This window comes from Hippoglossus stenolepis, chromosome 9 (genome assembly GCF_022539355.2).
Source record: "Hippoglossus stenolepis isolate QCI-W04-F060 chromosome 9, HSTE1.2, whole genome shotgun sequence".
Lineage (NCBI taxonomy): Eukaryota > Metazoa > Chordata > Actinopteri > Pleuronectiformes > Pleuronectidae > Hippoglossus > Hippoglossus stenolepis.
Window position 1 is genome coordinate 3,045,168 of NC_061491.1, and position 14,269 is coordinate 3,059,436.

General features: G+C 39.6%; 2 protein-coding genes across 3 annotated transcripts; both read left to right on the forward strand.

Annotated features, from left to right (window-relative positions):
- Positions 1-1,236: 1,236 nt before the first annotated feature.
- On the forward strand, positions 1,237-8,080 carry gtf2h2 (general transcription factor IIH, polypeptide 2). Of its 2 annotated transcripts, none has more exons than XM_035166827.1 (15): positions 1,237-1,374; positions 1,775-1,875; positions 2,594-2,671; positions 2,956-2,992; positions 3,225-3,311; positions 3,407-3,457; positions 4,092-4,146; positions 4,445-4,550; positions 4,633-4,723; positions 4,875-5,070; positions 5,956-6,019; positions 6,131-6,234; positions 6,377-6,479; positions 7,039-7,078; positions 7,572-8,080. In XM_035166827.1, exons 2-15 carry the CDS (start codon positions 1,820-1,822, stop codon positions 7,686-7,688), a joined length of 1,185 nt encoding a protein of 394 aa, XP_035022718.1. In that variant the 5' UTR covers positions 1,237-1,374; positions 1,775-1,819; the 3' UTR covers positions 7,689-8,080. The 2 variants fall into 2 exon arrangements, with proteins under 2 accessions (XP_035022718.1, XP_035022719.1); XM_035166828.1 differs by having other exon boundaries at positions 1,361-1,444.
- Positions 8,081-9,138: 1,058 nt separating this feature from the next.
- dhfr (dihydrofolate reductase) lies at positions 9,139-13,509 on the forward strand. The gene is made up of 6 exons (XM_035166142.2): positions 9,139-9,311; positions 9,459-9,508; positions 10,759-10,864; positions 11,884-12,007; positions 12,380-12,495; positions 13,277-13,509. The coding sequence occupies exons 1-6, from the start codon at positions 9,220-9,222 to the stop codon at positions 13,356-13,358; spliced, it is 570 nt and encodes a 189-aa protein (XP_035022033.2). The 5' UTR covers positions 9,139-9,219; the 3' UTR covers positions 13,359-13,509.
- Positions 13,510-14,269: the final 760 nt, after the last annotated feature.

A 14,269-nucleotide genomic window follows, 5' to 3' on the forward strand; every position in this document is an offset into this window, starting at 1 on the left:
TGCCACTTAATGCAGCTCACTGAACTTTGACAGAAAAGAGTTTCAGTGCTAGAGGATGCACAGACTAGTTGTATACAGATAAAGTATTAAGCTAACATGTTGGGTAAGAGCTCTGCCAATATACATAGTGGTGGTGAAGTGTTTTTCATATGGCTTCCAGATTTTCAGAGTTAACGTTGTCACATTTACAAGAGAGGGAGAGAGAGAAAGAGGGGATTGACAGAGTAAACCTGAACCACACATATAGGTTTTCTTATTGGGGCTTTGCATTGAGGACATCCTAACCAAAACCTCATACCAAACCTTAACCAGGCCCTCAGAAGTGAAGTTCTGCCTCATTAGGACTGAACTTTGGTCCCCATGAGGACTACTGGTCCTAACAAGGTCAGTGTTTATGATGGCAATGGTCCTAAAGAGGTCACAACAGAAGAAAGATCAGTAAATGATGTTTATTTAAAAGCCATCAGGAGCCAAATCTTACTTAAAATTGGTATTGTCATTGAGCTAAAAGGAAGATTGGGTGAAGAGCAAAATAGGATACTCTGCAAACCAGTATACAAATGATCATTTTTATCGCTACTTACAGATATTGACTAGCAGCTCAAATAATCACGATAATCATTCTGTATAGGAACAGGAGTCTAAATTCCAATATTTAACATTTAGGGAGCAATTGCAGCTGATCGGTTTGTACAGCTGATGTGATGGCAGTGACTGTTGGTCTTCAGTGGGTGGAAGCAGAGACGTGACAATGTTGTGCTGTGTCCTGGCTCTGCAGCTGTCCTGCTGGTTTACACACTATTAAGTCAGTGTCTATTTAGAATCCATGTGTGGAGAGTACATGTCGAATTAAGTCAGGATTAATAATGAATCTGCAGACAGGATATGGATAAGATCAACCAACATGAAGCATACTGGAATACTGGAACATTGTGAGATGACAGCAGTGAGGGCAGAACATACTATAGAGCACATAGAGTGAAATAATTAAGGTTTTTAGAAGCTGGTGTGGAGACTGAAAATACTGAGTCAATATAATGAAGAACAAAGGGTGAGAGGCTGTGGACGATGGTGGATGAAGATTTGTTTGGGAAACTCAGAGAACAGTAACATGAGTCTTAGTTCGACCTGATTGTTCAGTTGAATATAATTTTTCTATTTTTTTTACATTATTACAGACTAATCTGTAGTGAATCCTGTTCTACACACTCTAGTACAGTAGGTGGCGGTATGCACAAGTTTTATTGCAACTCGTCAAAAAACACAAAGAAGAACAAGAAGCAAGCGGAACCTATGAGCGGAACTGATTTTTTTTTTTCTCGACAGCTTGTTTCCTTCCGGAAGATAACTGAGTTGCACCGCTTGTAATTCAAGGTACTGTTGTTGTAGTTAGTTATGAATCGGTATCACACACGATAGAAAAAGATATTAACCCTCAAGATTCGTACGTGTTAAAACTCTATGTTAGTTCATTTAATTACATGAACAACCTCAAGCAACGTCCGTCAACAGAGCAGTTAGCTGTTAGCTTAGCGGTTGTCAGAGGTGCAGACTTGTCGTTGTCACTTGTAACCAACAAATGATTTGACTCGTGTAATATTTCATTTAAAATAATGACATATACTTAATGTTGAGTAAGGCTTTGTCTGTTTTTCTTTCTGTCCTCTGAGACTCACCAGCTTTAGAGGCAGCGTGTTGTTAAAATCAGAGATAGGTGTGTTCATACTCTGTCTAGTGGACTCGTGTGTACTAATGTGAAGCTGTTGTTCCTCAGTTATTTGCCTGATATCGTGTATTGACTTTCGTGCCTGGAGACATAATGGATGAAGAACCAGAGAGAGCGAAGCGCTGGGAAGGAGGCTACGAGAGGACATGGTAAGACTGTTATACTAAGAGACATTCAACTTGAGATATTTGTTGTCATGGGTGCAACATTGCAGCTGACATTGATCAGCCACTTTATTTGAAACACCACATTAGTACTTCCTCCTTTTGCTCTGGATGTTGGAAACCTTATTTGAGATTCAACATTATGTAGTTTCTGCACATTCATGATTCCAATGTGCTGTTCTACACCATGCCAAAGGTTTTAGGTCACTGATCTCACTGTGATGTTCATAACACTCAGTTTGAGACTTTTACTTTGTGACATGGAGCATTATACTGCAGGAAGTAGTCATTTAATGAAGTGTGACCATAAAGGGATGAACATGGTCAGTAACAACACTCAAATACCCTGTGACATTCAAACCATGACTGATTGGTGTTAAGGCAACAAAGTGTATCAACCAGCAGTCTGGGCTGTTGACAGGAGGCAGGTTGGGTGTCTGAGTAAAACCTGTAGAGATTGTTGTGTGTGAAAATCACAGATCAGCAGATTCAGAAACACTCACACCAGCTCGCCTGAAAAAGTCAAAGTCACTGAGATGCTGTTTTCCCCCCATTTTGATATTTGAGATGGACATTAATTGTAGCTCCTGTCTACATGAGTTGCTCTGCCGCCTAATTGGCTTACTTGTACAATTGCATGAATAAGATGTAGTGTACGGATGTTCCTAATAACATGCTCTGTGACTGTATGTTTCTCTTACAGGGAGGTTCTGAAGGAGGATGAATCTGGCTCACTTAAAGCCACAGTGGAAGAGATCCTGTTCCAGTCCAAAAGGAAAAGGTGTGTGTGTGTGCTCGAGACTTCAAACGCATTTAGTTAAAATTACGTTTTCAATTCTTCTTTGCTGTGATGTAAATATTTCTATTTTCTCCTGATGGAGATGAACTCAAGCACTGTATCATAATGTGTATTGCACTTATGCAGGTATGTAATTTAAGTGGAATGTTTCCCCTTGCTGCTGTATTTATTGTTATACATGAGCTCTTCATTGATTGATTGATTGATTGATTCTATAGAAGGCTATTGTACTTCTTAACTAATATGCTGCTTTGTTTGTATCATAGGCTGATTGAAAGCCATGGACAAGTGAGGCTTGGAATGGTAAGTGAGTTCCACCTCTTTCCTACAGAAGCTTATTATCACTTCACTTATTATCTTAATGGTTCTAATCCCCAAGTTCTCTTAAATCTCATGTCAACATGGTGACAGTAGCGCTGCAAAATTACTTATACATATTTGTAAGGACCAATATTCCCAATTCCACTTTTGTTTAAAGTTGTGTAAAGCAACTCTGCTTTGAGAAGAAGCTGTTAAAGGATGTCCTGTGCTCTAGATGCGTCACCTCTATGTGGTGATTGACTGTTCAAGAAGTATGGAAGACCATGACTTGAGACCTAACCGCCTCACCGCGACTCTAAAGGTAAATATATGTAGCAGAACGATCACACTGTACAATAGCAGTCATGCAATGTGATGATCTGTAAAGCAGAACCCCCTCTCTCCTTTCCTCTGCAGCTGATGGAAGCTTTTGTGGATGAGTATTTCGACCAAAACCCCATCAGTCAGGTTTGTTTGTTCAGTCATGAGTTATTTTGCACTGAACTGTTTTGAGACTTCACACTTAAATCCATTCAGCTCTTTTTTTAACGTGACAGGTTGAGGTGAGTTTATTGGAAAACTTGCTACGGCACTCATAACTAGTTTTGACCAACGTGTCCGCACAGATGCAGATGAGATATCTTCTCTCCTTTCATTGTTCTGTAGACATTAGTATGCAATAATGGTTGAACCACACATTCAATCTGAAGATATTTCTGACCTCTCTTAATTTTTGATTGGAATTTGTATTCAGTATTGCAGCAGTATCCCACTTTTACTTTATACCATGGTATGAAAATTGATGGTTATCATACCATGTACATTTGCTTATTTCTGGTATTTGGGGAAAAAAGGCAATAAAATATAGAATATCATCTGTGACCTTGACTGCCTGTCGTCAACTGGCATCTCACTCACACAAATGCAGAATACTCTGTATACTTTGAAATTATTATTATTATTATACAGTAATCCCTCTTATCTGTGTGTGTCTGTCTGTCTGTCTGTTTGTGTGTGTGTGTGTCTGTGGCAGTGTGTGAGTATTAATGCCATCAAAGAATGTTACTGCTTTAATAAACCAGTGTGTATTCTGTGTCCTCAGATGGGCATTATCACCACAAAGAATAAAAGGGCTGAGAAGTTGACTGACCTGACAGGTGAGGGTTATATGAACTGTTAATCATGTTCTTATTGTTGGTTAATATTTAAAATGCATAATTTTTCCATCTTGAGCTCCCTTCACAGAATGATGAAAATTATTTTACTTTATCATTTAAAACCACAGGGGCAAGTTAACATTGTTAGAATTTGTAATTTAAACCAGTTGTAACGGCAACAGAGAACAATGTCATAAATGATCCATGTGTCTCTATCTTTATAAACAGCTGTGAACATCACTCCGTCCAGATTAAGCCACACTCTTTACTGTGATGTGTCGTCTTGTTTCACCACCAGGAAACCCGAAGAAACACATTTCTGCTCTGAAGAAAGCCGTGGACACTGTGTGTGTCGGAGAGCCGTCCCTGTACAACTCTCTCAACCTGGCCATACAGTCCCTCAAGTAGGTTCTGCAGTGTTTGTCTTACACAGCCCTCTGTAATGTTACTGAGTGTCACTGAGCTCGTTCCTGTCTTTGTCTGAAGGCACATGCCTGGACACACCAGCCGGGAGATCCTTATAATCCTTAGCAGCCTCACCACATGTGACCCAGCCAACATCTATGAACTCATCAAGGTGAAGTCACACCCTTACCAATGAGGTGCACGATCATCAGTGTCCAGTCAGTAGTTGTTAAAGCATTTCAGCTGCTAAGTGTAATGTATATCTGACATGTGTTTCTGGTCTGCTTTTCCTTCATGTACGACCGTGTCCCCCCCCTGGTCAGACCCTGAAGTCTCTGAAGGTGCGGGTGTCGGTAATCGGCCTGTCGGCAGAGGTCCGGGTGTGCACGGTGTTGACCAGGGAGACGGGCGGCTTATACCACGTTATCCTGGACGAGAGTCACTTCAAAGAGCTTCTGATAATGCACATCAAACCGCCCCCAGCCAGCTCCTCATCTGAATGCTCTTTAATACGCATGGGTCAGTATACAGATGCTATTTCCATTGAAATGTAAATAACGTCAGAGTGACCAAGTGTTAAATAACAGCAAATCTAACAGCACATCCTGCGACCTGCTGCACCGAATTTCCATTAGAGTTGCTGAACGTGGATTAATGTGCCAATGAAAATAGTTCCAAACTAAAGCAGTGTTTCTTCCTGTTAGAGTAATATTTGTTACTACAGTGTCTAGCTGTTTTATGAAAGTAGAGTCTATATTTAATGGAGCTATATATTTGTGAACCTGTCCTCAGTACAAACCAATGGACTTGGCACCAAGATCAGGTAGAGAAGTCACACAGACTTAACATTGATGGCTGTGTTCAGTTTCAGTGCCCAATAGGACATGACCCTGTGACAGTGAGTCAGCATGACCGATACCATAACCCCCAAATTGAAGCAACCAAATGGAATTCAGCCATTGGTCATTTCAGTATACACACCTAACTTGTTGTTCTTTTCATAGGCCGTACTGACACTGAATACATTTACTTGGACACCAATATTCCGACTGCTGACCTTATTCACAATAGGACATTATTTTTACTATGGTGTTTCCATGAGTTGCTAATAGAATATTTCATTCATAAACATGTTACAGAGCATAGCCGGAATAATGACTCCCTTCATTATGTTGAACATTTTTAAAACCCCAACCAGAAATTGTCTTTACACCATACTCTTTACAATTTATAACTTTACACCAACACCAATACAAATTTGTGAATTTCGACAGGGAAGGTAAAGTATATGCATTCAGGGGATTCATGTTCCTCATTAAAGTATTAAGCTTATTCATGACTGTGAAAGCATCTCCAGAATATTTGTCTCAGACCCCCTTAATTAGAATCCTGTGTTTGGCTCAGGTTTTCCTCAGCACACTATCGCTGCTCTGACTGACCAGGATGCCAAGCCTTCATTCAGCATGTCGTAAGTTGGATATGGTATGATTTTAAATCTTGAGGCCTGGGCAGTGAGTGGCCTGCTTGTATGAGAATGACTTGTCTTTGTAATGAACTGCTCCTGCTGTGTGTCTCCCAGTCATCTGGACAGCAGCAGTGGTCCCGGTCTCTCTCTGGGAGGGTACTTCTGTCCACAGTGCCATGCCAAGTACACAGAGCTTCCTGTGGAGTGTAAAGTCTGTGGTACGTCTGAAGGGAGGATTCACTGTGTGTGTGTGTGTGTGTGTGTGTGTGATCGATCAGATGAAACTTGTATTTTCTTCCTGTAGCATCAAACCTCAATGTAATTATGTTCCTGGTGTGTATGTTTTGTATTGTCTCCAAGGTTTGACTCTGGTGTCAGCCCCACATCTCGCCAGATCCTTCCACCACCTCTTCCCTCTCCAGGCCTTTGTAGAGAGTCCTGTGGAGGAGCTCAAAGGAGACAGGTGGCTCTAATACACTCACACGCTCACAAACGCATACTGTGCTGCTGTGAATCTAAACCATAGACTGTATGTAAAGATGGACAACATAACAACTCCCCAAAAGTAAATCCCAACCCTCTCGATCGCCCCCCTGTGGCTGGCTGCAGTATAGGTCTTAAATCCCTCTGCCTCCACCAAAGAACTTAGTGCCAGTGCTGTCCTGCTGCTAGTGCTGGTTTTGAGATGGTTCAACTTGGGAACATTTTAAGAAAAAGTTTGCATATATACAGTATGTATATACATTCATTCAGTCCAACCTGTCTCACATGAGACACAGCAGACTACTCCTGAGTGGATGACTGAAAGCTGAGACCAATTTACGATTAGTCGAGCGTGTGTATCGGCGGGAAGTTGTCATAGTTGCTCCATCCCAGATCGCTACTGTGCAGACTGTCTTCAAATGTGCGAGATTGCAGTGTTTATATTTATTCTGGCTTCATTTATGGGTAGTGGGAGGAAATGGAGACACTTCATCATAATACAGAGTCTATGATCTAAATCTGTTGTGATTTGGTTTCAGGTTCTGTAAAGCTTGTCAAGGGAAGTTAAAGGATAAAAGTGTAAGTATATTAGCTGAATACTATTCACTGTTTATACTGTTATACCAATAATGTATATAAATACTTTGATCTATGTACTCGGACAGTTTTCGTAGTTAGTGGCACAGTGACAACTGCACTGATGTATATATTATACACTGTAACCATATGGCACAACTACACCGCTGAACAGTTTAATTCTGTTAAGTATTTATTTTCCTAACAATCATGGGTAGTTCACTTTAGTTCAGTTTACTTGTCACAGAAAGTTCTATTCAGCTTGTAAAATAAAAGCTGAGTTTAGACATGTTACAGTTAAAAAGTAACATGTTCCAGGACAGTCTTGCTCAGGGGTTACTGGTGGATCACTGATTGATTTATGTTTTGATTAGAAATATACACAGATAATTGAAATTTAGGGAGGAAATAATCACACAAATACTATTTATTACAATTTCAATCCCTCTTTCCATCTCTAACTGCTCGGTCTTCCTCTCGGTCCCCATATTTCTAGGTATTCAACTGTCCATCCTGTCACAGTGTGTTCTGTCTGGAGTGTGATATCTTCATTCATGACTCACTCCACTGCTGCCCCTGCTGTGCTCACTGTAACATCGCCCCCTCAAGCTGAGAGGCCAGTCGCCAGACAGAGACTGATGTATATAGTATGTGCTGTCACTACACGTTTTGTATGTAGTGGCCATATTGTATGTGTGGAGTTTACCCATCAAGCACATACTGGCTCATCATACACATCCTAGCAGTGTTGTCCACCTTTGACAACACGGATATGATGCACACAGGCGGCCTTTATTCAAAGATTGGCAGAAAATACTGGATGATCATTAAGGGAAGGAGACGTCTATATTCTCAGTAACGACGGTGCTGAGTTGGAACAAAGCTCCTGCATCTGAGCCACTTAATGTAAGAAATGTTTTTTTATGTGTATATTTTATACACAATTTGTACTATAGTTCTGATTGTAATGTAGCAGTTACAATAAAACATTTTTTTACTTGTCAATGTGTTTTATATACCACTGAAGACACGTCGATTCTGACATGTATTTTTCAGGAAATATGTTATATATTATAACACCAAAATTCAGACTATGGATATTTTGGACCAAATAAATAAGAGTCACCCTTTCCCAATCGGAGACACAGTATACTGCTGGCAGTGTGGAAATTACTTTAAGGGGTTGGGGTAAAATGCACAGAACTTAAAAGAGTTACCTCTGGGAAAAATGGAAAATCTAAAAATGATAAATAATAAAGATCTGTTGATATGTTTGACCCTATGGGGTTAACAGGACTGGTGGAGGTGTTTAATGCCTCAAAATGGCAGAGATCTAATGACACGACTATCAGCTGCCAGAAAACTGGAAAAAAGTACAAATAAATCTTCACTCAACAATATGTCACACGTCAATAGAAAAATACAGCATTTAGGCATCATTTAAGAAAATGATATCTAGACATGTCCTCTGGTCTGATACAGTTAACATGTCAGTGGTGCCTAAGGTCAATATGATAATATATATTTGTATAATAAGTGTATAATAATCATGTAGCGTATAATAATCACAATACAGTAGTAATGATGATGGAAGGATAAATGTAAAACCACAATAAATGTTTAAAAAAACTAATTTGACAAAAGAGCTGGGTAATGAATTTGATTTCACCTAAGAATTATTTATTTTTCAGTTATTTGCCAAAACATATAGAATATGTAAACAGTTAGCCATTAATAGACAATACAGTCCAAATTAAAAATGCAAGGTCAATTAAATTAAAATAAATACAAGTAAAATTACATATAAACAAACAAGTTCATTTAATTTAAATATATATAAATAAAAGAGATGTCAATACATGTGATAAATGAAATCCAGGGTCATAGAAAGTCATTCTTTATAGTAAAACAGTGCATTAACTTTTTGGTAAGGGCTAATGTCTCCATGTACAAATTATATTATATAATAAAATCATTAAAGTTTGTGGAGGACTGATTTGACCAATCATCATTATAAGGAATTATTTTATCCGGAAGAAAGAGGAGGAGGAGTCTTGTCGTCATTTCCGGTGCTTCTGTAAGTGGCTGGCGGGAAGCAGCAGTGTGAACACAGCAGCAGCGTCAGTGTCCATCTCTGTGACAAAATGTCCCGTATTCTGAACGGAATCGTGGCGGTGTGTCCTGACCTGGGGATCGGGAACAGGGGGAACCTGCCCTGGCACCCTGTCAGACTCAGGTTAGTCACTTTCATGGAAATCATGAAAAGCTTCAGTCTGTTTAACAGACGAGCCGCAGGTTAGCATCTGTTTACACAACAGAGGAAGACACATGGCGGCGGCTCACTGCAGCAGAAACAAATAAATCCTGTCGTCTTCTCTTTCAGCAACGAATTCAAACATTTCAGAAGCATGACAGCGACTCCATCTGAGAAAGGTACCGAAGTTCACCTGGTTCACTATAATCATGCCTGGTTCAGAGGTCAAAGTGTCTTCCACAGTTAAACATTCACTGTTTACAAGTTTATTGAAACCACAGACTGCACGACTGTACACACTAAAGCCTGAAAGAGTTTTATATCCTAGTTAAACATTCACTTTATTGAGGTATTTTGAAACCACAGACTGTAAACATAAGAAACAAATAATACATGAACGTACTAGAGCAGAAGCTGAGATAAACTGAAGTAAGGAAACAGGTTTAGTGTGTACAACCAGACAACAGCTAAAGGATTTACACTGCCTATAAAATATTTGTAATGTAACATTATAGTCATTACACCAAGCTTATTGTGTAAATAGTCTGGATGTAGTATCAGGCTATGCATTTCCTATGAACAATCACCCATTTTATTTGTATAGCCCATATTCACAAATTTGTCTCAGACAGAAGAGCAGTACATGTTCATGATAAAAGACAGTGTCTAACTTAAATGTAAAAGTATTTATACAAAAAAAAATTCTGAATGAGATGAAGGGAGCAGTAATGGTAGTATATGTGAGGAGGAATATTGTATATCTATGCAATCTAGTTGTAATCATACTCTATCAGCTGCCACCACTATGCATCATCATGATCCTCGATCACGATCGACTATGTGGCCGCAGCAATGATCCTAGATCTGCAATGATAAAGCACAAGGACTTCTGGGAAGAGGTCAACTCCATAACATGTATTGATGAGACATTAATGTTATAAAGAGGGAGAAGAGGAAAGAGAAGCTCCGTGTGTCATGTGTCCTCCGGCATTCTAGTCCTACAGCATAACTAAGAGCAGGTCTAAGACAAGCCTGTACCAGCTCTAACTATAAGCTTTATCGTAAAGGAAGGTTTTAAGCCGACTCTTAAAAGTACAGATGGTGTCTGCCTCCCGAACTGAAACTGGGAGATGATTCCACAGGAGAGGAGCTTGATAGCTGAAAGCTCTGGCTCCTACTCTACTTTTAGAGACTTTATGGACAACAAGAAATACTGAGTTCTGGGAGCGCAGTGCTCTAGTGGGGTGATGTGGTACCTACTGTATATATAAACGTTTTTCTTAACAGCCATTTTGTAAAAAAGGACAAATACTTAAATGACATAAAGCCATCATCTCAACAGATGAAGCCAGTGATGTGAACAGCACTTTATATCTACTGATTTCCTTTATAGTATCGTGGAGAGGTCTCTAACCTTGTTGTCCTGCAGGTAAACAGAATGTGGTGATCATGGGCAGGAAGACGTGGTTTTCCATCCCGGAGAAGAACAGACCTCTGAACAACAGGATCAACATCGTCCTCAGCAGGCAGTGCAAGTATGTGTCACACACAGTTATAGCTGACGCACGACAGTGTGTACAAATGAAATACACTGTAGATACACTGCAACCTGCTTGTAGTGCTTTCTATTTGACTGAGTTTCTCAGTGTGTTCAGGTTCTTTTGTGAGCCTCTACAGCAGTAGTCCAGTAACCCTGCCTCATATAAATAAACACTGAGTGCTATTAACATGTAATTGCTGGCTGGATTGCATTCAGAGGCCATGTTCCTTTCTTTTTGAATGAATGAGTTAATGCTACATATAATAACAGCAGTGTAGTTATCGGGTGATTGTTACACCCAGGTTCACATCCACAGTCCTGTCTGATTAGGTTCAGACACTTCAAATCTCTGTAATTCATGAATTCTTGTTTGACAGAAATTGTAGTTTGATGAAGTCCAAAAACAATTATCAGCATGAATTGATGCCATTAGAGGTGAGGAAATGTTTTTAGTAATGTAGGTGAAGCGACCCTGTAAGTCAATAAGTAACACGATGGTCAGTTGGCAGGATGTTAGCTGCTCAGAGTCACTTGAGCAGGGGCTACGGGGGCTAACGTGGAACGTGCTTCACTTTGCATCAGTGAACCAGATCAGACCTGGTAATTACATCTGTCCTGAGTGATCAACACCCAAACGCGACCCGTGATCTGATCAGTCCGACCAAATTCAGATGTGGTCTGGGACGGACGTGGCCACCTTCTGTGTGAACGCAAATGTGCTGATGTTATCTGACCCGCTACAGTTTCACAGCATATTTTGACACTTCTCAGTGCACAAACGTTGATTTGTTTGTGGCAACCGTACACTAGGTAAAAACAACAGCATTTGGTCTTCGTGAACAGAATGTTTATTTGCATCTAGAGCGGAGGAGAAACATTCAGGACACATTTTAATACCAGGTGTGAAGAGACGAACGCCGAGCTGTCCACTTGTAATTGGGTCTCTCAGGACGGATGTTAATACCTGGTTTGAACAGGGCCAGTGACCTAATACAACTCCTTGTGTTCCCACAGAGCGCCCCCTGCAGGAGCACACCATCTATCGGCAGACTTCAGCTCGGCTCTCAGGCTCATCGACACAGAGCTCGCTGACCAGGCCGACCAGGTCTGGGTTATAGGAGGCAGCTCTCTCTACAAGGTACTGCATGGAGCACCCAGGGTGTGCACTGGTCACAAGTGATTTTCTAACCATATAAATAAATAACCACAATGGGGGAGAATTTTAAGTCACAGAAATTCTTACTTCATAAACGTTTTTGGTTTAAAAAAAAAAAGAAGAAACTGCTGAAGAAATTGGTCTTTTTTTAAACAGAATTCAATTAAGTGCTTCTGGAAAAAGAAAGGAAATAATATCCAAATACTATTTAATTTAGCAGAATTTTACTGTTTTAAAACCTGATGGTCGTGGTGAACCACCTCAGGATACAATTAAACTCCACACAATCCTGCATCATATACAAACCCCTTTTCTCTCTGTAATAATTATTCCTTGAATGCTTTGGGTTACCAGGAGATGATGGAGAGCCCGGGGACCAGAAGACTGTTTGTCACACGAATACTGAAGCAGTTTGACTGTGACACTTTCCTCCCGGAAATCAGTCCAGACAAATACCGGCAGCTGCCAGAGTAAGATCAGCACACATGTACATCACCATTTTGTGGGTCATTTAGGATTAAACTACAACCACATTCGCAGATGCCGATATTGGGGAGTAGAAATTTACAGATACTGATATATCGGCCAATATATATATTTAAACACTATTTGATTAATGATTCCTAAGAAGTCATTATAAATCCCTTATGACAAAAAAGAAATTGAGGCTTTTTACAGGATATTTTACAGTTGAACCATAACCTTTAAAAAATGATAATCGAGATGAAAACACAATTACAACCAACTATGTAAAACTTGAAGTAAGAACATTAACATGTATTTATGTAAAATGTCAACACAAATTCACATCTTTTCTGCATTGTTTTACTCTGTAAAATACAAGTTTTAATATCGACGTAAATCACAAACATAATATGATATTGATATGTCTGTGAAAGGCAAATATTAGTTAGTTAGGTTTGTATTGTACTAACTAGTTAATTGCTGAGGTCTTGGGGCACAAAGAACGCATCAGATGAGTGAAGAAATCAGATGATCCGACTGCTTTGAAACAAACCAACAGTTTAAAATAAAACCCACGTTTTCCTTTAATGCTGATGTAAGCTAACATCTGCATCATGGTCACAAAACCAGATTTATTTTCAGTAATGTCTCTCCAGGCGTATCTGGTTAATACAGCTCTTGGCTGTTGAATTTAGAAACTGATTATACACAAATAGTGTTGTTGAACCTTTTAACATTCATGTATACACCAGATGGGCTGCACAGTAAAGTTTGTGTCTGCCACAGGTTCCCAGGAGTGCCACAGGAGCTGCAGGAGGAGAACGGTATCCAGTACAGATTTGAAGTCTATGAGAGCATAGAGCCATGAAGAGGAAACATTTTTAAAAAGCCTTGTGATTTTGTAAATGGCACCAGAGTAATGTAACTGCTGGTTTTTAATGTGATTTGTACAGTTGGGTGCTGTCATACAAAGTTGTATTTTCTATATATTTTCTTGCAATAAATTTTGATTTCAGCTATACTGCAGTCATTTACAGGGGGGGGGATGTAATTAATGTAATTATTAGAAAAGGGTTTATCTTAAATACAATCATATTTTATTCGACATTTTACAGCAACACCAGCTAAATAGATTGTTACTGTGTGCTCCTCAGCTGCGAGGGACACATAATCAACTCCAGTTATGGAACCAAAGGCTAACAACTTAAATCTAATCTATTTCTCATGATTTCATCCATCACATTTGGCTACATTGTGCTTCTCTGAGCTGCATCTGCAGCTCTCTGCACCCTGTTCTATATGAAGACACTCTTGTGTTGTCTTGGCTGTTTTGATATACAACTACAAGCACATTTTTCTGGACATTTTTTAATTTCCTTTACAAAACCACAACATAATTTTTCATATTAGAATTTTGTGTGTAAATTAGACTCCAATTTCTGCTACATGTGCATGTAAATAAACCCAGATCCACAGAGGAATAATTTTCCTCATGGAGGACACAATGAATGCTGGACGAGTGCCTGGGATGGAGCAGACAACAGCTTTGTTCCCAGGTGTATTTCAAGAGATGGCATTGTGACATATCACCTGACATAACAGCACATATGTTGGATTACATTCCAGAGCTGAGTTTGATGTGAAAATGTCCGTATAATGTATCAAGTTACACAGTAAACAGGAAATTGTAAGAGATGAATCAGTATGAGGAAAAGAACAGTAAATTTAAACCTCATGGGTTGTGTGTTCACACATAGGAGAAAAGTTAGAAAATCTAAA

Excerpts from the sequence above, each read along its gene's own strand:
- gtf2h2 (XM_035166827.1), top strand. The coding sequence starts at position 1,820 with ATGGATGAAGAACCAGAGAGAGCGAAGCGCTGGGAAGGAGGCTACGAG. Across the intron at positions 3,312-3,406 it reads GCCTCACCGCGACTCTAAAG|CTGATGGAAGCTTTTGTGGA; the intron begins GTAAATATATGT and ends TTTCCTCTGCAG. Across the intron at positions 7,079-7,571 it reads GGAAGTTAAAGGATAAAAGT|GTATTCAACTGTCCATCCTG; the intron begins GTAAGTATATTA and ends CCATATTTCTAG.
- dhfr (XM_035166142.2), top strand. The coding sequence starts at position 9,220 with ATGTCCCGTATTCTGAACGGAATCGTGGCGGTGTGTCCTGACCTGGGG. Across the intron at positions 9,312-9,458 it reads TGGCACCCTGTCAGACTCAG|CAACGAATTCAAACATTTCA; the intron begins GTTAGTCACTTT and ends CTTCTCTTTCAG. Across the intron at positions 10,865-11,883 it reads GTCCTCAGCAGGCAGTGCAA|AGCGCCCCCTGCAGGAGCAC; the intron begins GTATGTGTCACA and ends GTGTTCCCACAG.